A 23662-nucleotide genomic window follows, 5' to 3' on the forward strand; every position below is an offset into this window, starting at 1 on the left:
GAAGCACCACCCCTTCCTAACCCTAGTACGCGCTCTGCGTGTACTTTCTGGCGGTTTGTAACCCGCTTAAGTCTACAAAAGCTCATGCTGCCAACTTCTTTCTTTCAGTTAGTCTTAAAGGTGATATTTGAAGGGATGTCATATTGAGGGTGGAGCAAGCTTGTTTTCTGCTGCTCCAGAGAGTAGAACAGGGACCAATGGATGCAAACTACAGGAAAAGAGACTCCACCTAAATGTTAAGAAGAACTTCCTGACAGTAAGAGCTGTTTGACAGTGGCAGATGCTGCCTTGGAAAGTGGTGGAGTCTCCCTCTTTGGGGCTATTTTTAAGCAGAGGCCTGATGGCCATCTGTCAGGGGTATTTTGTGAGTTCCTGCATGGTAGGAGGTTGGACTGCATGGCCCATGAGGTCTCTTCCAATTCTATATGAAGCTCCTGTGAACAAATTTTGCCTAGAAAACCCCATGAGTATGATTACAGCCTTAGAGTTGCCATAAATTGGAAATGACTTAAAGGCACACAACAAAAAAAGAGATCAGTCTGGATCAGTCCAGTGTTCTGTTCTCACAGAAAAATAGATGCCTGTGAAATGGCCACAAACAGTGCAGATCAGCAAAGCTCCCACTTGTTTATACAGCCCAACAACCAATGATTTACAAAAGCATTCCTCCTTTGGGGACTGGAGGTAATGCATGGCAATTATGACCAGAAACCTATTGTGAATTCATCTACACTTTTAAAGCCAAGCTGCCCACCAGGAGTAACTAGTGGCAGTGAATTTCGTGGTTTAACAATGTGTGATGTGAAAAAGCACTTATTTTTATCTGTCCAGCCCAAATGTGCTGGGCGATGGGATGTCTTGATTCCCATGTCATGTGCCATTTTCTTCTGGGTTGCACCACTTCATTCTTCATATGGGCTCACATCACTAAACACGATTCAAGTTATTTCTGTTTTATGGCGACCGTTAAAGCCATAATCATAATCATGGGGTTTGTGTGTGTGAGAGAGAGATTTGTTAAGAGGTTTGCCTTTCTCTGAGGCTGAGAGAGTGTGACTTGCCCAAAGTCACCCAGTGGATTTACATGGATGAGCAGGGATTTGAACTCTGGTCTCCAGAATCATAGTTCAGTGCTCAAACCACTCCACCATGCTGGCTCTGCTAAATGTTTATCCATATTTTAAAAAAACATTCCCTAAACATAGAAAACCATCTAGTCAGGAAAAATATTCCATGTAAATGTTTTTGGGCTGAAAGGGGGGAGAGAGCAGCTTTCCATGACAGGAATCCTCGCCTCCTATTTTAAGTGAGAATGAGGTGAGAATAACCTTTTTTTGAAATGTGTGGCTCATCTAGGGATGATAAAAACCAAATGTGCGTTGTGAGAACCAACTTGGAGTAGTGGTTTGAATGCTGGAGATCAGGGTTCGATTCTTGGCTCAAGCATTAAAAAAAAAACCCTGGGTGCCCTATGGCAAGTTACACTCTCTCAGCCTCAGTGGCAACCCCACCTGTGAAAATATGTGCCGAGAAAACCCTATGATAGGTTCACTTTAGGTTAGCCGTAGAAAATACAACTAAATGACTTGAAGGCTCACAATAACAAAATCCATTAATATAATCAACTCATGAAGGAAAGTAAAATGTAGTTCTTTCTAAGATGGGCCTCATGGGCATATTCACATTTCTAGAAAAAATATTGATTTTGGCCAATAAAGGAGATTATATTTATATAAAGCATGTATAAACTTAGGCCTACAGTTGTTCACCAATTTGAGACCTGTGATGATTCCTTGCATAGCAGTAAAGTGTGTGAGTATGAAAATGTGGCTGCTTTCTTGGCTGCAAAAATGTGGCTGCTTTCTTGGCTGCAAAGATGAGCATAGTCTGAATGTACAGTAAGATGTGTGAGTGTGAAGTTGTGGGAGCTTACAGGACTTCTGGGCGGCAAAGATGGGCATCATCTCAACACACAGTAAGATGTGTGAGTGTGAAGATCTGGCAACTTTCCGGAGTTCAGGGCTACAAATATGGGCATCATCTGAACACACAGTAAAATATGTGCATGTGAAGATGTGGGAGTGTACAGAACTTCTGGGCTGCAAAGATGGGCACTGTGACAGCTATGCCAGTTGAATGAAGGGAGGAGAAGCAATTGCAGTCAAGGTTGAATGCCAATGCTTTTCTGTTCTGGGCATGTTTCATTGGCAACGTGAGCACAGATCCAGCCCTGCTGAAGGTAAATGGGGCGGGAAGAGATGCTAGTCCCTCCTCCGCTGCTTACCTGGTGTTCCTTTCAGGTTTAGCCTTTCCCCTTCCAACACAACTCCTGTGTGTTTATTAACTAACTGCCGCTCAGGGAGACATTTGCCAGGGAAAAGAATGGAGCCTTTTGTACAAAGACCAGCCATCTGAGCCGGATTTCCTCCTAAGGCTCCCTCTGGTACCAAGGAAGAGCCTTCTAGCCTGAACAGGTAAACTTCCATTCTGAGCCACAACTGTTTGAATTTAATATGCCTGCACCAGATGAAAAGTTGGGTTGCTTGCATTAGGCCTCTTGGTTTTGATCCTGCTATTAATGACACACACAAGAATTAAGGATACATGCAAGTTTTCCTCAAGGCAGCTGCTGGTAGTGTAAAAACACAGGTGTCAGCTTTTTAGTTTTATATATCTTGTGGCGATGCTGCCTTATACAAGGAAATATATATTTATGGCTCAGTTTCTATACCCACATTTCTGGAAGTAAGATCCACTGATTGCAGTGGACTTCACTTCTGAATAAACATGTAGAGGATTGCTCTGTTAATGGGATTAGATCCATCAAAGGAGATACACTTTTACACTACAGGTACTTTAAGCAACAAAGAAACTGTAAAAAGGCAACACTAAGTTACTGGGTCATTTGTTAGTAGTTACTTAAAAAGATTGCATAAGAAACGATCAAATGTTTAATGGAAGATCTGGAATGTGAGAATAATTTGCAGGTTAAAGAGCTTTACTTCATTCTGGATGTGGAAAGATACAGCCATGTCTAGAAGTTTTGTAATGCTGGGAAAATATTATAATGTATTCAAATACAAATAGTCACAAGGGAAACACAAACACAGCATTGTTGTCACTACAGTAATGGAGTTAATATGTCCAAGAGTATAAGAACACAGCGTTCATATCTAAGGTCCAAAACACACTGCAGAAATAATCCAGTTTGAGACTGCTTTAACTACCCTGCTTCAATGCTAGGGAATTCTGGGAACTGTAGTTTTGTGAGACATTTAGCCTTCTCTGTCAGAGAGCTCTGGTGCCACAGTAAAGGCCCAGTAACTGCATCAACCAAGACTGCATCTGCACTGCAGAAATACTGCAGTTTGACACAGCTTTAACTGGCATGGCTCAATGCTATGGAATTCTGGGATTTGTAGTTTTGTGAGCTATTTAACCTCTGCCTGAGAGCTCTGGTGCCACAGCAAACTACAAATCCCCAAATCCCATAGGCCTACAATTCCTAGGTCTCCCTATCCCTTAGCCAAAGCAGTTAAAGTGGCTTCAAACTGGATTATTTCTGCAGTTTGTTTTGGACCACAGTCTATCTTGAAACACACAGCTCAAACCCTGTGTGGACAAAATGCACAACATCTGCTTATTTAAAATTATTTCTTAGTGTAGTTCAAAGTAGCTAACAAATAATTAGATGCGCTGAAATGTACAAATAATAGTTTTGTGTATATTTTAAGGATAAGGACATAATGTTTTAAAATGTTTGTAAAAGCATGACTGCAGGGTGCTGGATGTTTGTGGTATCCTTTGATCATCCTTTGGTTGGCTGGACATAGCTCATCTTGCACTTGGTTTGGTTTCTCTTTTTCCCCAGAAGGAAGGACTGCATGCTGTGGAATCTTGCCTTTTCAGTCTTTCTTACTGGGGACCCCAGAGTCTGGGGTCCTGATGCCATCCTGCAGGTATGTATGTCTCTCCCAGCCATGATTCCTTCTTTTGCAATTCATAGCTGAAGAAGAGCGTGTTCATGAAGGGAATCAAAAACTGGAAGGAAACGGAACCCAAAATTTGTTAGCAATATCTATAATGAAGTTTGCAGCAGTGGTGGGGAACCAAGGGTCATCCAGAATAGCTTGGACTACAGCCCTTCATTATCCCAGTAAACATGGCCATTGATTAGGGATAATGGAAAGCGACACTTTACCACCTTTTCATGTGAGCACTAAATTTGGTGATTTCTCTGTCCGATAGAATTAAAAGGCATGTTTGTAACAACCAATTTGGCATGCAAAATACCCATTGGATCATGTCTGTCTCCGCATAAATGCATTCGGTGGTAATCGCGTCTTTCTGGGTTAGTGGTGAGTGTATGTATGTCCTACATTCTGTATTTATTTGGTAGTTGATGTTTCACTGTTAAGCAAACTGTGCAGGGGAAGTCTTTTGGCTGTTCCTCCAAGGCTATGATTTGGGGCCACTGCAATCTCTCTTCATGGCTCAGGGTTTTTGTTTCTGGAGCTGTATCTGCGCTGCAGAAATAGTGCCGTTTAGCAATACTTTAACAGCCATGGGTCAGGCTTATGGGATTTTGGGATTTGTAGTTTGCTGTGGCACCAAAGCTCTCAGGCAGAGAAGGCTAAGCAGCTCACAAAACTACAAACCCCAGAATTCCATAGCATATTGAGCCATGCCAGTTAAAGCTGTGTCAAACTGCATTATTTCTGCAGTGCAGTCAGATGCAGTCTTGGTTGATGCAGTTGCTGTGCAGGCAAGAAAGATCTTTTATAGCTTTTATAGGTTAATGTTAAGATTCAGTAGGACAAGAAGAGAAACCATTTCTGATGGAAAGCCACAAACAAGCATGATTCTATGATTCTGACTAGTCCTATGCAAGAGCAAGGGAAGTTGGACTGCAGAATCTGAACCCCAGATTGTGATGGAAAGGTTACTGGCAGATATTTTGGATTTTCCCTTCTCTTTGTTTCTTTCCCCTTTCTCTTTGGAATAGAAAAGGAGACCAAAATTTTAATGGCCCCTCAAATGCTCTTCCTGTATAGGACATAACTGTGGCTGTATTTTGGCACCCTTTGTGATAAAGCATATGCTTCGCATGCAGAAAATGGCCATATGGGATCCAAAAGACAGCCACCCACTTCCCCCATGGTGTACTATCCCACTGAGTGCTACCCTCCTCTGGGGTGTCACTTGGTGCAGTTTGCACCACCGCACCCTCCTAATGATGCCACTGAGTCAGTCCAACAATGTTGTTGCAAGGAGACACACTAGACCATCCCTGCATGTATTGCAGTGTTGCACAGCTGTAATTCAGGGATCATGAATAGCAATGTGTGACCTAAGAATTGCACCTCCCACATACTTTACTACTTTGTGACACTTCCTGGGGCATACTACTCAAATCTGACATGACTTCACTGGTACCACCAAAAATACCCACAGTGGGAGTAAGACATTACCTTTCTTAAGACTTAATAGAATTTACTGAATACCCAGGACAAGGATTAAAAATTAATGAATAAGTATAGTAGGTGCTTTCAGTTTAGGTATACTTAAAATATCTTTATTATCTCGTCTGATTTAGGCTTCTGCATAACTTGAAAATGGAATAATTTCATGTTGGCTTGTAAAGATTGTTTGGTTGAAAGGAAAACGTGGTTCTTCTACTGCACAATTTCCTAACAGGTCAAAAATGTTACCTTATTCAATCTTGAACTTTTTACTGTTACATACAACTGTTTTATGGTGCTTGTGCAACCAGTCACTCATGAACAGATGCTTATATAAAAAGCTGATTTATTGGTACAGTGTGCCCTCCCCTTACATGGGGATCCATTTGGGAGCCCTCTGTGTAAAGGGAATTCTGCGTCTGCTGGAGCCCCATTGGAAATAATGGGGCTCGCGCCCGCAGTGCATAGCAACACGGTGGTGTGTGCGCGCCAATGGCGCATGCCTCATTACTTTTTTTGGGGCATGCGATGGGCTCTTCTGGTGTAGCTTTCAGCATATGCTGGAAGCTGTGTATGGCGTGCCTGCATAAAACGCAGGCGCACTGTATAATTTTTTGTCTCTCTTCAAGCAATGTCTGCATAGTTTTTATTTAAAGGGCTATACATTTTCAATATCATAAAATCATAGAGTTGGAAGGGACCCTATGGACCATCAGAGCTAACCCCTTGCTCAATGAAGGATCTTCAGCTAAAGCATCCACAGGAGGTAGCTGTTCAGCCTCTTTTGAAAAATAAAGAGAAGGAGACCGCACCACCTCTTGAGGCAATTGGTTTTACTGCTGAACAGCTCTTACTGTGAAGATCCATGGTGGTGAACCTATGGCATGCGTGCCAGATATGGCACACGAAGCCATTTTTCAGGGCACATAGAAGACGGAGAAGAAGTGGAACAGGCACATGCCTGGTGTTCCTCTTCCTGGCTGTCCCAGGCCTTCAGCTGTCACCAAAGAGGCATCTGAAGGCCCTGGAGTGTGCAGGGGGGAGAAGTCCCATCCCAAAAGTCCTGCTCCCGGGACCAGATAAGTCCCGGTGCTGGAACTCCTTTTAGTTTGGGCACTCAGTCCATAAATGATTCACCATCATTGGTCAAGATGTTCCTTCTAATGCTCAATTGAAATATACCCTCCTGTATCCTAAAAGCACCCTCTGAGGCAGCAAAGAAAAAGCCAGCACCCATCACTTTGTGGCAGCCCTTGAAGTATTTAAAGGGTGCAATTACAGTATCTCTCTCTCTCTCTCTCTCTCTCTCTCTCTCTCTCTCTCTCTCTCTCTCTCACACACACACACACACAGAGTTCTCTTCACCACACTCTTTCATCCTCTCCTCATGTGTTTTGTTCATCACACCTCTTTTTTCCCTCATTGTCTTTCTCTGAATCCACTCCATCAATATCTGTCATGTTCCTATGATTCCCATAGGAATCTGACAACAAAGTGTGGTGGATGACGAAGAGGGGGGAACTGAAAGGAAATTGCAGATTGGGGCAGATGGTTGCAGCAGGAGAACTGGGCTGTTTATGACTGTTTATGATAGTGCCTTCCTTTCCTGGGAGATGGTGGGGAGATAGAAACTGAGAATGGGCAAACTTAAAAGCGCACCTTTGAAACGAACAAATGGTGCCAGCTACAAGTGTGGTGAGGGGGGCTGGACAAAGGACTTTTAAAGTGTTGTTCAACTTGGGAAAACTCAGAGTTGATTCGAACCATTGTGGGGTAGTTTTGTGTATCTGGAATAAAGCAATAGATACCTTTCACTACAATGCTGTCCTGGTTCTTCAAGTCTCCAGCTGCCAAGCATGACAATATCCTTCTTAAAATGAGGCATGCAGATGTGAACTCCAGATGAAGCCTGACCAGTACAGAATATAGGGGAAGACAAGTATTACTTCCCTTGACTTGGAAACTGTTTCTATTAATGCAGGCTTCTTTGCTGCAGCATCACACTGTTGGCTCATGCTCAATTTATGATCAACAATAATCCCAAGGCCTTTTTCACATATAGTAGTACTGAGCCAAGTATTGCCCATCCTATACTGCGCATTGGAGGGTTGTCTACTCTGAAGGGAAAAAAATCCATTTCAACTCAGATTTTCCTGATCCTCAGTGACCCCACAGTGACACCTATCCAGAATAATCCAGACTTAGGTTGCCTGACAGCCACACATTTCCCATGCTTAAGTTCAAATTGGTACAAAATGGATACACTTTTTTTCTTCCCAGCGTGCCAAAATCTATCAACCAATAGCCTTGTTTTCTACCTGCCAGTTTTGTCAGCTTGCACTCTTATTAGTTGCTTTCCCATCCAATCCTCTCCCCCTTTGCATCCCAGTGAATGATAATGAATAAGGGCTGTAAGTCTAAACGTCTCCTCTCCTCCTACCATCTATTGATTTGTTTTTTTAAATGTGTTTTTAATGTGTCCTGATGCATACATGCACACAGGACGGAAGCTGGACATCTTCTTCACTGTGATTGCCAGCGATGGAGCATTTCACCCTGGTTGCTGCTGCCCAGTTCCCAGAAGAGCCTCACTGGCAATGTTGCTTCAAAGCCTAGCAACAGTGAAGGGGAGCCCAATCCATCCCTGCACCATTGGTGAGGGGCAGCACTAAACAGGGTAAAGTGCTCCATTGCTGGCAATTGCAACAAAGGCGATGGGTAGCTTTATTCGCCACTGTATAAAGCTATTGCAGCTAATGGTAGATCATGAGCAAACAAGCAGAATGCGTGAATGCTCAAGGAGGTCCATATGTGGCTGGACACCCCTCAACTCCTGCAAATATGAGGGAACAACTGCATGTTAAAAAAAAGTTTATAAAATACTAAATGTTGCCTTTCTTCTTTCATTTTCATTTTTTAACATTCAGAGAATATTAACCAAAGGCTACCAGGGCCCCATTTCAGAACCCCTGGTAGCCTTTGGTTATGTTAAAAAATGAAAGCAAAAGAAGAAAGGCAACACACATCAAGAGTCTAGTCTCACCCCAATCCCGACACATGTGAAAAAATCTATTTTTCCCTAAAATTGCAGAGTAAAATGTGAGTAAAATTCATGTTGATGCCTAAAAGAAGCACTTTCATTGTGAAACGGCATACGTTGTATGCTCCTTTTTATTGTGTGCCTTCAAGTGTTTATCTAAGGTGATCTTATCACTTGCTTCATAGCAAGTTTCTTCAGAGGGTGTTTGCCATGGCCATCCTCTGAGGCTGAGAGAGTGTGACTTGCCCAAGGTCACCCAGTGGGTTTCCATGGCCAATGTTCCTACAGACCTGGAAATGAAGTGAATACATTTTTTTTTGGTCTTTATAGACCACCTTGACAACCTTGGCTTCTCTGGCCTAAAATGTAGAATTTTGTATTGCATTTTATTAATTTCTATCCAGTTTTCTAGTTTATCAAGGTCCTTCTGAATTCTGTTCCTGCCTTCCAGTATGTCGGATTTTGTCTATAGTGGGCTAAAATGGCAAATGGATGTTCCAGCTAATTGGTGGGAGGACCGGGCATTACTTAAACAGAAATATATCTGTAACCTTCAGAGACTTTCTCTTTTTCAAAGAGACAGAATGAGACAATAAGAAAGAGGCACATTGTGTGTCAGCAGGTTCTGTCTTGCCAATTGGCTCCTGAATCTGTTGCTCCACAAAGAGAAAGTGGCCTCTATATTTAGTTAAGAACGTCTGTTGCCCTTTTCCTGTTCCTTCTTGTAGTACATGAGAGGAAGAGAGGTGAGGTTCTTTCTGGAAATTATACAAATCAGATATCCAAACTAGCACAAATGTGGTCATCTTTTTCTGCTGCCTCACATGCAAAGGGCATCCTTATCTAAAAGATGGCATGTTTTGAAGCCTCTCTAAGATATAATGAATTATTTCCAAGAGAATAATTACAAGTGCAATCTTAAATGGCCCACTTACTACCATCTTGCTGACCTAAAAACAACTTTCTCATTTCTATTTAGCAAATACAGGGTTCTTGTCCTGCATTTCTTATTGGAGAACATTTATTGCTTACTCCAAAGACGATTGCAAACAAAGTATCCAAGCTTTCATGTGATTGCAAGATCATATTTAAAATTAACTAAGGCGCGGGACAGACGGTCCCAAAGCGCCATGCTGCCTCTGATTCTAAGGTTAGGGACCGCACACCAACCACATTGTCCCTAGCCCTAGCACAGTGTGGCGGCGGACTAATGGCGGCATACCAGGTAGACGGGTGCCACCATTTTGATGTAAGCAATGCGCAGCATATACACATAGCTGTGTGTCGCTTACATGGGTGCACTTGTGATGTCCACCCGGCAGCTCAAAAATAACCTGGTTTTTCTCGGTTCTTTTTACTCTGGAGGGATGCCGCACGGTTTGGCAGCTGCGGCATCCCTCCGGAGGGAAATAGGCCACTGGCAGGCCTCCCTTTTGGGCCGGTCTGTCCTGGGCCTAAATAAAATCCATACCTAAGCTTAGGATGAGTACCTTGCATTATAAAACAGATCACATTGCAGTAACAAAGAAAGAGTACTAATTAACCCTCGGTATCATAACAAAAAGCATTTTATAGACTCACATCCTCAGGTTTCTATGACAGTTAAGTTAGGCGGTGAAACAATGCCCCTCTTTGCTGCGCATCTTTCCGCAGCAACCAAACCACGGGGCAATGATGTGCAGGCATTGTCATAAGGGCTGTGATGCAGCCCTATGACGCCCATTCCTGGCACAGATGTTTGGGCACTCAGACACCCATATATCATGGACACCCCCCCGTGTGGGCGGTGTTGCTCAATAATGGCGCCGCCCACACATACTAGGGCTTGGGAGCATGTGGTTGTTGCGCTCTCCCGAGCCCTAGTTTTGGCCCCATGACGGCGCTTCCCACCCGTCTGTATTGGGTCTTAGTCTCCCAAAACTTTTCCCTATGACTGGTAGCCTTCACTGTAAACGCAGCAACCTTTGGATCACATCTTGATTTGTTGATTGTAACAAAAAGCTAAGTTTCTCTTTCACACCCCAGTATCTCATTTTCTTTAGGAAAGGGTCTAAAACTCTAAATAACTTCCCCTAATATCAATATATATCAGGCACTGCAAGTATAAGCCAAGTCCTCCAAATCATGCATTTCAATATCATTGCCCTCAAACAACATGACTTTTCACTGCCTTGGTAATGGTTCCTTGCACAGTAAAAATTCCAACCTATGTCCGCTCGTTTTTTATAGACAAGAATCCAAACACTCTTGTTACAACTACTATATCCCAGGGTTTTCTCTGTTGTCTCCACACAAACCTGATTAGTGGATCACTAAAAAAAAAAAGCCTATGCTCTGTTTATTCATCCTGACTAGAGTAGAACCATTGAATTAATGGGATTTACCTTTGTGTCAGCTTATCTTTCAGTCACTGATTCAGTGGGTCTATTCTCGGTGGGAATAATCAACAGAACTGCATGTAGTATTAAATAAAAACATTACTGTAGCCTGTTTGGGCAGACAACATACAGTCAGCCCTCTCTATACACGGGGGATCCGTTCCGGACTCCCCTGCGTATGGGGAAAAGAGCGTATGCTCAAGTCCCATAAGAAATAATTAGGTGCGTGCACATGGCAACATGTGGTACACATGTGCAGGTACGTGCCTCATTACTTCTAATGGGGCTTGCCTTCTGCGTAAGCTCAAAGCCACAGAAGGCAAGCCCACCTATGAGCAGGGCTGACTGTACTATTGATATTTTAAGGGTTCCTATACCTTTAATTAAAAGAATTCTGATTGCATTAAAGTCCTCATTACTTTTATCTGTTGTCTGTGGAAACAGGATCAATGACAAGCCTGCCACTTGTCCCTTAGATAACCTCTCCTAATTTTATCAACATTCTTTATCCAAATTCTTATTCCCATCAAAGAAGGTAATGTTGGGCTCTTACCCCAAAAGGTCAGTGAGGGGGATTTGGGTTGCCCACCATCTATGTCAGCAGTTCCTTAAATGTTGGGGGAATTATTTAGGTCAGAGAAGGCCTGCAAGAAGTTGGGTAACCTAAGGGACCATTTTCACCTGTGTATATCAGAACTACCTGCAGGAGGACTCCAAGTTTAATGAACAATGAAGATTTTTATTTAGAAATGTGCAAGGGCATGACCAAAGACACAATAGTAATTCAAGCAAAAACACCACATAAGGTATGGAAAATGGATAGCAGAAGCTTGGGGTTGTAGAGAGGGTGATATTTACCAGTCCTGAAGAGGAATCCCCAGAAAGCGGAGTGTGGCTCTGAGGGTGATTTGAGAAGAGACGCTTTGGATGGTTGGACAGAACTCCTGTGATTGCTCACTGCAGTCACAAAATGGACATGTGCGGGGTGGATATTTTATATCCTCTTTGGTGCCCTCGAGGGGGACTTAAAATTCCCACACAACAGTACAATGAGTTTGAGTGTTTTCTCGTGGAATTGACAAAAACGCTATCCCAGTTGATGGTCTTAACTTCGATTAACAAAACAGTGATTGGATGTAGGGCAACCCTAAGATAGATGGATAGGGAAATTGTCTGGGAACACGGCAGGAGGGTAAGTAGGAGATATAACCTTACTCACCTTAGTGCAATGGGACCACCTTTGTCTCCAGTGCAAGAGGATACGTGGATAGCCTGTGGGGAGAATAGAGCGATCAGCAAACCCATTTAATCTTTATTTTGGTATTACCTAGATCCTTCACATGCCTTTAGGTCAATGCGCCTTTCCCATGGGAAAGCTTCCTTGTGTTCCAATGGTCAATGTGACCTCTTAAAACATACCTGGCTCCAAATATGAAAAATATGGAAATATGAAACCCCATGTATAGCACAGGGGGTGTAGAGTACGTTAACAGGTCCCACCTACTAACTCACATATTTTTGCATAGCAAAATATTAGCATTTGATTACTTTTACCTTTTAAAAATATATGAGTGCAGATCAGTAATTAAAACCGCTTGTCCCTTCCTCCTTCCCTGCAAAGAAATAGGAATTTTGATGTAAACTAATAGGCCATTGAAGTTTATTCAGGGGATACCAAGCAGGGTACTGTGCTCAACAGTAAATGAAGAGGTCTTGTAAAATGGATGTTTAAAAATTAACACCAAGGATTTTAAAAAAATTATTAATTTATTAATTTATTTTGTTGAGTGATACATCTGAATAAACTTTAGAAACATGGGGAAGGATCTGTCTGGATGATACAGTGGTACAGAATACTTGTGTGGAATCTCCACATTAATTCCACTTTTGCAGAAAAAGCATAAAGTAGCACCCAAAGACCCTTCTGTGAGAGCAACCTAGAAGCAGGGACGTAGCCAAGGGGGGGATCTTGGGGTCCGGACCCCCCCCCCTTCCATTAGAAAAATGAATGGTGTGTGCTGCTGTGCCGCCGCACCCAAGCCCCATTATAATGGTGGCACTTAGTCTGGCCCCCCCCCTTCCTAAAATCCTAGCTACGTCCCTGCTAGAAGTGGACAGCATAATGAAATTTGAACTGCATTCACAACTGAAATGCCTTGAGGTTGATTCTTTGTTCTTTTGTAGACTTGCTTTTGATCCCTGTGTCTCTATATTGTTTCTCTATCCAGACAGTGTCTCTGTCTTCATTCTGCATTATATATATTTGGGATGGCATTGCTTTTGAATCAGATTGCATTTGTTGCTACTGTTGATTCTTCACAGATGGAAATTAAATGGGCAGTGTTGCACTCATTCCTCTCATTATACATTCATCATTAGCACAGACATACACAACCAAGCCCAGAAATAATGGTGTATGGTGAGGAGACGGAAGGAAAAAGACCCAAAAGGAGAAGCAGAAGTGCATGCATAGCAGCTTGCAGTGAAAAGCAACGATAAAGTTAGATATGCTTCCTGTTCCTGTACTAGTAAGCAGCAACTCTGAATGTGCCTCCGTTCTGTTGGTCTTACCATACTTACCGATACAGACAGACCATGGAGTTGACCATGAAAGCTTAACGGGGACAAGAAATATATGAAGTAGATGGACAACAGCAGGGAAGGGGAATTCGACGCTCAGACACCTTACAGAAACATTAAGACACTCACTTCTCTTTTCTCGGCATCATAAAGAGAACTCCTTCCAATTAACTGATTGCTAATTTTATGACTTTTGTATTATTTAAACCTGCCTGCTGTACCCCATCAATAATGAGGTAAGGAATTAAATGGAGGACCAATTACATCTTTCTGTCTAGGCTTTGAAAGATCTTCTCTTGGGATATATTGTAGCAATGAGGAACTATGTTCCAAATATCTCTGTGTCAGGAGGGATAGACATTAGTTTTGCATGGTGTTATGGATGTGCGTGCTGGGACTGAAATGGAGTTGAGATTAACACCTTTTCCCTCCATGAATTACTTTTTCTCTCTCCCTATTTTAAAAACTAGACTTGCTGTATTTTGCAAAAATTTAGCCAGTGAACGTTTTCTCGCCATAGAACCACAGAGTTGTAAGAGACCTCAAAGGCCACAATTTTCTCTCTTTGCTAAATTCCTGTGTTCCAGATTATTAAGGGATATTGGACCTGTTTTTGTTTTAACGTGGTAACCCTATTAATTAATGTCCCACATTTAATATCTTGTCATTTGTCACAGTACTCAGTGACTGATAGCTACATGTGTGCTCTGGCTCTGCTTGAAAGCAATGTGTTCAAGGTGATGGGAAGGTTCTTTGGTGACATTTGATTCATTGATCGAGGCAACCAGTGAAGGCCTGTGGTCCAAACAGAGAGGGGCATCTTATCCTGCTTCCTCTACTCAAACCAGAGGCTCTTTGTACATGCAAGACACCAACACATACGTTTATATAGGCTTAGCAGGCACATGTGATCCAAATGGTGGAAAGGGGAGTAATGCAATAATTCTATCTACTGTACTTTGTGACCCTTTATGGATTGTGGCAGAGTGTTGAAGCATTTTCCTAATGAGGATTCTTTCTAAATCTTTCTCTTCCAAATGGTGATATCCCTCTTTTCTATTCTCATCCCCATACAGGTGGTTCCACCGTGACCTGAGTGGCATAGATGCTGAGGCATTACTCAAAGCACGAGGAATTCATGGCAGTTTTTTGGCTCGCCCTAGCCGGAAGAACAAAGGGGATTTTTCCCTTTCTGTCAGGTAATTCGTCAGCCATTACATTGGGCCCATACAGACAGGCCAAAATAAAGCTGCTTCAAGTCACTTTGGAGGTATGCTGTTTAAATGATGCATGCATCCTAAGAGGCCAGAAGCTGCACCAAAGCTGCGCTCCAGTCCTTAGCTTGGCTTCTGGCCTCTTAGGATGCATGCAACATTTAAACAGCATATCTCCAAAGTGACCCGAAGCAGCTTTATTTTGGCCTGTCTGTACGGGCTCTATGTTTTCTTATTAGTGATGTCCTACTCCTCTTTATGAAACTTCTGGAAGCTCTGTTATCTGTCAGTCTTTATGGCCCCATAAGCAATCCTACCCTACAGATGCATGAAAGTTTTCCCTCTGTGAGAATAATTTCCTGTTGGGCATGTTCCCAGGTTTAATTTTTGAAACAATATTCAGAAATTTCTAAGGAACATTAGAATAGAAGCTGCACTAGAAGTGAGAGATTGGAAGAGAGAAGGCAGAATGAAGAGTGGATGTGGCGAATGGAGACGTAAAAATAAGAATGAGACCTTTATAACTTGCTGCCATCTCATTAGGTTCATCACTTCTTGAAGTCAAATATACTGATTTAGCTGGACAAGACCTTGTAATTAATTCATCAGAGGCATTGCTTAATTCATCAGAGATATTGCTCAGAGCAGGTCTGATGATGAAGCCCAGAATTTTGTCTTTTTGTGACTTGGAGTGGGAGAATTTTTGATGCATTCAGGTGTGGGGGTCCTGAAGTCATTTCCCACTCCGTTTCTAGCTACTGGTTACAAAAACAAACAAAATTGCCTAGGCTGTATTACAGAACCCCACATCTGCCACCAGTTTCCAAATACTTCCTCAAGTTGACTGTTTCTGGGAAGCCATTAGACATTGGACCAGGAAGTCCCTTTCCTAGCATTGGACTAAGCCAGCAGACCTTCTGTCAAGGGACTTCCTTCGACAATTTCCTGACCCTTTTCTGACTCTCAGTCCACATTCTGTCTACCCAGTTTTTCCCCTTTTTCAAAACCATCAACCAGAAATGTGTAAAGCCTGCTCTGTGGGGGAAAATCACTATTTCTAAAAGCCCCTTTGGTTTCATACAAAATTCTTCAGATTTTTAATTTGCAGAAGGATCCAAAGATGTGCGATTTCACGTGGAAAGAAAATGTCCATGGCAATTCTAACACCAAAGTCTTTGCCTGTCTAAAAGAGTCCTCAGAAACGAAAGGTATAAAAGTGTAGTTCAGAGCCATAATGGTGCCCATTCAAACTGTCTTGCTGGCCTCAGAAGGTTATCTGTTATTCTAGCCTGGGTGAAAGGTTCAAATTCTGTGGTTCAACATATGAGCATTTAAAAGGATTGCCGAGGCTAATAACTCTTATGTGCACCAGCTCCAGGTAACTCTTTCAGATGCCTTTGGCCCACATTTCTGGAACTCATGGAATGAGGAATGGGTGTCTCTACCTTTCTTAGTTCCCACAGATTTTCTTAATCATATGCTTCTGCCTTTCTCTACAGAGTTGGTGATCAGATAACCCACATACGTATTCAGAATACAGGAGATTTTTATGACCTCTATGGAGGAGAGAAGTTTGCCACTTTGTCAGAGCTGGTGGAATACTACACCCAGCAACAGGGATCCCTGCAAGATAAAGATGGAACCATTATAGACCTGAGATATCCACTGAACTGCTCCGATCCCACTACAGAGAGGTATGGAGAAACAGGCTGGCTTATGCCTACAGCTGAACACCCGTCCCTTTTTGCATCCCATCTCATGCACTGACATTCAGCGGACATGCAGTTTGTATACACATATATGTAGTTGATTAGAACTTATTATTATTATTATTATTATTATTATTATTATTATTATTATTATATCCATGGATAATCCTTATCCATGGATTCAAGCATCATGGAACTACGCAAAAAATATAAATTCCAAATAGCAAACGCTGATTTTCCATTTTATATAAGGGACACCATTTTGCTATGCCATTGTACTTAATGGGACTCAAGCATCCACGAATTTTGTTATCCATGGGAGGTCCTGGATCCAAAACCCTAGCAGACCCACTGTATTATCCCGCCTTTCTCCCAACATAGGGACTCAAAGCAGCTAACAGCTAATAATTACAAACGTAGTTATCCAAATGTAACTTTCAACATTTATACAATTTCTACACTGATCTGCATATATGATACTTCTTTACATAGCATGTAAAGATACAAAGGGATTTCTTAATAATGTCCCAGCATCCTTTTGGCTCAGCTGGGGTCTTTATGGTCATTTCAGCTTCCATAGATGGACTTTCCCTTAATACCATCATTTGAAGGTTTCCCACGTTTTGTATCTTTGCCCACTCTTCAAAGATTGGTGTGCTTCTCCTAACTGTTAGTTACTGACAGTAAAGGCTTTAAGCTAAACTATGTATTTTGGCCCTACCCTTTCTTTCACCTTTGGCATGGGAAGATGGCTCCTGAGAACATCCCTGATATGCAATTTCTCTCTCAGAGAACTCCCTTCACAGGTTCCCTGTCTTGCCCTAGCCCTCAGACTGTTAATGTGATATTCAAGTTTTTTGATCCAAAAACAGTAGAAATATGGTGATTTGGATCTTGAGTTAGCTAATTACTTTTTAAAAGTTATATTACTTGTTCTATTCTATGCCAAAAAAAAAAAGTCCAAGATGGTTAACCAAAATTGGCAGATGGTGGAGCCCAATTTATCAAATATCCACTAGCGAGGAATGAGGTTGTCTGCTATCAGGCCTGTCTGCTGCTACACAGCCCTGAGCTGAAACATACATGTAAACCTGAAGTTTGTCATTCTTTGACAATCAAAACTGTTGGATTAATGCCGTGTGAGGATATTGGGCTGCATCAATTTTCTCCTTTACTTGTCTTCCCCAGTTCAGTGGTTTTTATTCACTCTCACTGTAGCCTCTTCAGTATCCTTCAGAAATGCCACTTTCCCTGAAAATTGCACTGTGTTCAAGGCAGCCAGTACTGGCGTAGTTTTCATGGCTATATTAAATTAACACATGCTCATCAGTTCACACACTTCTATGTGTATTCAGTCACTTCAAGTACACCTTTGCACATGACCTGTATTTTCTATACTAACACCTGGGTACAAATCAGGTATCAATGTCAACAAACAGATTCTAACTATCATGTTGTAGATGTTTAGGATGAACACATGTATTTCAGTATAGGTTTTTCAGTACAGAAAAATCCTCCACTGGGGTCCTGAAAGGCTATTAATCTTCCCTCCTTATTGTTCCCTCTTTATTATTCCAAGCATTTTGGTGGAAGGAGATTCCTTTTGCAGGGGGTTGTGGCTCATAATATGCCTGTTGCCATGTGATGAAGTTTTAGTATCAGTTTGACTTATATTTGGAAACTGGATTTCCTCTGTCTCACTGATTTGCTATTTTTGGCCCACTGTCAAACATGAAAATTGTGGTTTAGATAAGATGTAGAAATTGTATATTAAGCATACAGTGAGAGCAGCTAAGAGAGAGTGAATATAGTGTAGTGGTTGAGCATTGAACTATGACACTGGGAGACTAGGGTTCAAATCCCAGCTTGGCTATGGAAACCCATTGGGTGACCCACATTTTATCAGTCTCAGAGGATGGCAAAGGCAAACCCCACTCTGAACAAATCTTGACAAGAAAATCCCATGATAGGGTTAGCATAAGACAAGTCAGGAATTACTTGAAGGCACACAAATAGAATATGTTGCCTCAGAAGATGGTGAAGTCTTCTATTTGGAGGTTTTTAAACCCCTTCTGCCATGCAGAAACTCTCAATCAAAGCATCCCCGACAGATGGCCATCCAGCCTCTGTTTAAAGACCTCTAAGGAAGGAGACTCTACTACACTCCAAGGGAATGTGTTCCACTGTCGAACAGCCCTTACTGTCAAGAAGTTCCTCCTAATGTTGAGGTGGAATCTCTGTTCCTGTCATTTGCATCCATTGCTCCGGGTCTTGTTCACTGAAGCAGCAGAAAACAAGCTTGCTCCCTCCTCAATATGACATCCCTTCAAATATTTAAACAGAGATATCCCTATGTCTCTAAGTACAAAACGTCTGTATCAAGCTGAGGGTTGTGTAAATTCATTTTGCTCTCTATTGAGATGGAGGCACAGTGCTCCATAGCTAATAGGAGAGAGTGAAGTCTTCTCTTCTTCCCCCACCCCATAGACTGGTATTGTCTTGTACTTTAGACTCTCTGGTGTGTGTGTGTGTGTGTGTGTGTGTGTGTGTGTGTGTGTGTGCCCGTGCATCCAAAATGTAGCAGTTGGCCAGGGAGCCGGCTGCTTCCTCCCTTGCGGTTGGAAAGTTCTGCCCTCCAGGCCCTTACGAAAACTCTTTAGCTCTTTCCCCCTCCATTCTCACCCAAGATTTTCCATCACGTGGCTTCCTCCCAGCTTGGTCCTCTGAGCTTAACTGTTTCCTCCCTGTCCTTTCAGCAGCTGCTAGTCTTGGTCATTGGTAAACTTTAAAATGGTGGAGAGTTACAGTTCTGTATTTCTGTGCACCTTCAACAACAACAAAATAAATAAATAAAGAGGGAGAGAGTGGTTCTAAAATATAAGCAGTCACAGATTAATAATTCTCTAACAACCGTTGCAACGAACAAATCATTCCCCCTACTCTTCAATCAAACCCACACTATTTGTGATGTACTGAGGTGAATGAATAGCATGCAGTTGTAGCCAGCCAGGTACTGGGATGATGTTTGGCACGGCCAGTCAGGCAGGGGGAAAAAAGATCTAGGCTGGTTTAGGAAGATTCTGGTGGGCTCCCACTCTTGGGTTTTGGTGGGTCACAAGCTGCACAGGCCTGATTTAATGTCAAACCATTGAGAACATTTGGGAAGACTCAAGGAAAAGAGATTCCACCTTAACATTAGGAGAAACATCTTGACAGTTAGAGCTGTTTGACTCCCTCGAAGAGTGGTGGCGTCTCCTTCTTTGGAGGTCTTTAAGCAGAGGCTGGATGGCCATCTTGTGATTGTGAGTTCCTGCATGACAGGGGATCGGACTGGATGGCCCTTGTGGTCTCTTTCAACTTATGATTCTATGAAATAAGAAGTTGCTTGAAAGGTGGAAAAGTTTAATATTTGGCTCAGGATGAAATAAGCTTCATATGTAGTCCACCCACCAACCCATTTATAAGTCTGCCTCAGTCCAGGGCACTGGACTCCTCCTGGATAGAGAAAATGGTGACTCTTCTTTAAAAGCAACAGTAGTTATAACCTTGATTTGAGAAATATAAACCATTTCCTCCTCACTGGGCAAGCAGCTTGGGTGTGTGGTTACTGGCTTTCACAGGCACTAGTCAATGAAACTGGTGTTCTGGATCTATTGCAGTTGAGCTTCAGGCCTGTTTTTGGAACAGAAAGTACCTTGGTCACCTTGTGGGGTTCCTTTTCCGAAAGAATGGAAAATGGAGTGTGATGTTATTAATTATTGTAGACCCTTTGGTAGCTTTCTGGATGGACTTTTGGGATTGGCTACTTGGATGGTGAAAGTGGTGTTGGGAACAATGCTGTGGATCCTGGCTGCTGTGCTGGAGTCTTCCACACAGCTCTGCTTTACAGAGTTGGCTGGCACCACAAGGACCATTTACTCCAAGCCCCTGTCATAAAGGGATATACATCTAAAGCACTCCTGAAAGATGCCCATCCAACTTCTGTTTAAAGACCTCCAAAATTGGAGAGTCAGCCTCCTTACGGGGCAATCTATTCCACTATTGAACAGCTCTTACAATACAAAAGTTCTTCCTAATGTTTAGGTGGAATCTTTTTTCTTGCAATTTAAATCCATCTGTTTAAGTTCTTGTCTCTTTAGCAACAGAAAACAAGCTTACACCATCTTCTATATGATATCTCTTCAGATATTTTGTTTATATTATTATATATATATTATTGAAACATAGATATTCTATCAATATAAAGCACACAAACAAGGTGGATGGACTTTTGGGATTGGCTACTTGGATGTTGTAAATACTACAAACACAATAAACACAACCCAAAAAAACCCTTTTGTCTAGTTCTACTACTACATCTACAAAAACTACACACTATTACTATTACTGACAGCTAACATGGTGTAGTAGTTTGACCGTTGGACTATGAATCTGGAGAGCAGAGTTCGAATCACATGTTTAGTCTGTTGTCCACTAAGAGTCCTAGATCCCTTTAATGCTCACCGCTTTCAAGCCAAGTGTCACTCATCCTATATTTGTGCATTTCATTCTTCCTGACTGGATATAATGTGTGTGTGTATGGGTGTGTGGCCTGTTGAATTATGGCAACCTCATGAATTTCAGAGGCTTTTCTTAGGCAAGGAATATTTAGAAATGGTTGTGCCAATTCCTGTTTCTGAAACAGAGCTTAAAGCACCTGGATGTGGTAACTTACCATTATCCCTGTTGAAATTCATTTTGTTAGTTTTGGGCTAGCTCTCCAATCTGTTAAGGACATCTTTAATCAGTTCTGTGTTCTGAGGTACAATGACTCCTTCCTATATGCAGGGGATCTGTTCAGGAAACACACACAAACACACACACCCGCGTATAGGAAAAAACATGTATGGTTAATCCCTTTATTTTCTATGGCGGCACATTCATTAGTTAACTTATTTCATTCCCTTTCCCTTTTTCTATTTCAATCTCTCCCCCGCCCCCCTTTTTTGTATATGTGTGTTATAATTAGTTGCATAATTGGTTCTTTCTCTTATTTCTTTTTTGTATTATTGAATTATCAAAATTTATTTTAGAAATAATAGTTATCCTTCTGGAATGCCTGGGAGATGGGAATCAGAGGCATTGTTTTGCAATGGTTCCCATTTTACCTCTCAGACAAGTTCCAGATGGTGCTTGGGAATGGCATACCGCAAGGTGCCATACTATCCCGAATGCTGCATGAAACCACTGGGGGAGATCATCCAGAGGCAAGGTGCTATCAGTACACTGATGACCCACAAATATACTACTCTATGCCTTCAAAAACAGCCTCAGCTAAGGATAATGTGTCTCACCTGAACGAATGCCTGGAAGAGGTAATGGGCTGGATGAAGAAAAACACATTGAAACTGAATCCAGAGAAGACAGAGGTGCTTACTATCAAGGGTCCTAATCTGGGGCTGAAGTTCTGGATAGGGTCACACTCCCCCTGGAAGACTATGTTCACAGCTTGTGAGTGTTCCTGGATTCCTCTCTCCAAATGTCAGCCCAGATAGATGAGATGGTCGGGAGTTATTCTTATCAGCTTTGCCTGCTAAGCCAACTGCTCCCCTTCCTAGAATTGGAAGCTCTAAAGATGGTAGTGCACGTATTGGTAACCTCAAAGCTAGACTTTTGCAATGCACTCTATGTTGGGCTATGTAGAGTTAGGGTTGCCATATCCCGGGGGGTGGGACATTCCCGCTTTTGGAGCGTTCTGCACGGTCCTGGCCCGGTTTTGCTTCTGTCCCGGGTGCCCCCCCAGGTTTTGTTAGGGCGCCGCCACCGCAGCGTCTTTGGCCGCTCTTACTTGCCACCGCTGCCACCAATGTGGCTGTTCTTGCGGCTGCCGCCGCCACCGACACAGCCTTTGCCACAAGCCCGCGAGCCCCCAGAGTTCTGCGCGGGTGTGTGCAGGGCTCAGTAGGAGCCTGGAGCTCCTCTGGTTGGCTGGCAGGCTGGGCTGGCCAATAGCGGAACAGCCCGCCCCCTACTTCAGGCGTCTGTGACTCCTGGCAGGAGGCGGGGCTGTTCCAGCTCTCTGCCCCCATTGGCTGCCCAGCTTAAAGAGGAGGAGCTCTCCTCTGTTTACTCCCTGCAGGCTGGCGAGGGACTACTGAGGTGGTCCGAGGGAAGCGGGGGGCAAGCGGGGGCAAGCAGGGGGCAAGCGGCGGCAAGCGGGGGGCAAGCGGGGACAAGCAGGGGCAAGTGGGAGCAAGCGGGGGCAATATTATTGTTACTAGCACCCAAAGACCTAGCTATGTGAGTTTGCAAAGGGACCTTCCATGGTTATCAATATTATTGTTATTAGCACCCAAAGACCTAGCTGTGTGAGTCAGTTTTTGTGTATATATTTATCTCCCCTGTATTTTTATTTAGTGGATTTTTGGCCCCATCTGTGTGTATTTATTTTCCCCTTTCTGTATTTTTATTAAGTGGATTTTCCCCCAGAATATGTGCATTTATTTTCCCCTTTCTGTATTTTTATTAACTGAGGGCAAATCCACTTCTTGTTAAACCACCTTGATATGTTCAATATGCATAGCCATGTTAACCCAAGTTAAGTATTAAACCCAAAGTGTTTGGTTATGCAATAAGCATCTCTGTCGTGGATGCTTTGATTGAGAGTTCCTGCATGGCAGGGGGGTTGGACTGGATGGCCCTTGCGTCTCTTCCAACTCTACGATTCTATGAAATTTGCAAGAAGCCATGTTAAATAAAGCCATGTCAAATGCCCAAATGTGCTGTTGTGTGTATTTTGGAATAGGGGGGGTGTTTGGCCCAAAAGGGAAGTACATTTCTGCCATCTGTCTAGGAATAATGCCAAAATGTCCTCCATTTTGATCATGCCTAAGAAAAATTCATTTATATTAACATTTTTAAAAAAATCATCAATTTTTTCACGTGTCCGCCTTTTTTATTAAAGTCCTACATTTGAGAATTTTGTCCTACATTTGTCCCGGTTTGGAGGTCCTGACTTATGGCAACCCTACGTAGAGTGCATTGCAAAAGTTCTGAACTGAAGTTCAGAAACTTCAGTTAGTTCAAAACACAGCATCCACATTGATCACTGGTACTTCTAGGAATGAGCATATCACACCAATATTAACTCCATTTCCAGTTAATTTCTGGGTAAAGTGCAAAGTGTTGGTTATTACCTTTAAAGCCCTACATGGTTTGAGTTCAAGTTATCTATGGGATCGCCTCCTCCCATATAATCTTCCTTGTCCTCTGGGGCTGGAATGTTAGAATTTTGTTCAAG

At 42.6% G+C, this 23662-nt stretch overlaps 1 protein-coding gene across 2 annotated transcripts in view; it reads left to right on the forward strand.

Moving 5' to 3' along the window:
• The first annotated feature begins 1840 nt into the window (after positions 1 to 1840).
• Positions 1841 to 23662, forward strand: part of LOC149323457 (tyrosine-protein phosphatase non-receptor type 6-like) — a 42948-nt gene continuing 21126 nt past the window's right edge. Inside the window, exons 1-4 of one of the 2 annotated variants that reach the window (XM_089488958.1) lie at positions 1841 to 2474; positions 3872 to 3959; positions 14537 to 14659; positions 16174 to 16368. In XM_089488958.1, the coding sequence (XP_089345084.1) occupies positions 3946 to 3959; positions 14537 to 14659; positions 16174 to 16368 (332 nt within the window). In that variant the 5' untranslated portion in view covers positions 1841 to 2474; positions 3872 to 3945. Of the gene's footprint in view, positions 2475 to 3871; positions 3960 to 5671; positions 5698 to 13259; positions 13697 to 14536; positions 14660 to 16173; positions 16369 to 23662 lie in introns of those variants that run through there. The other variant, XM_089488957.1, reaches the window with a different exon arrangement.

Source organism: Sceloporus occidentalis, unplaced genomic scaffold, assembly GCF_023333645.1.
Source record: "Sceloporus occidentalis isolate IW3139 unplaced genomic scaffold, rSceOcc1.0.p SCAF_1, whole genome shotgun sequence".
NCBI lineage: Eukaryota > Metazoa > Chordata > Lepidosauria > Squamata > Phrynosomatidae > Sceloporus > Sceloporus occidentalis.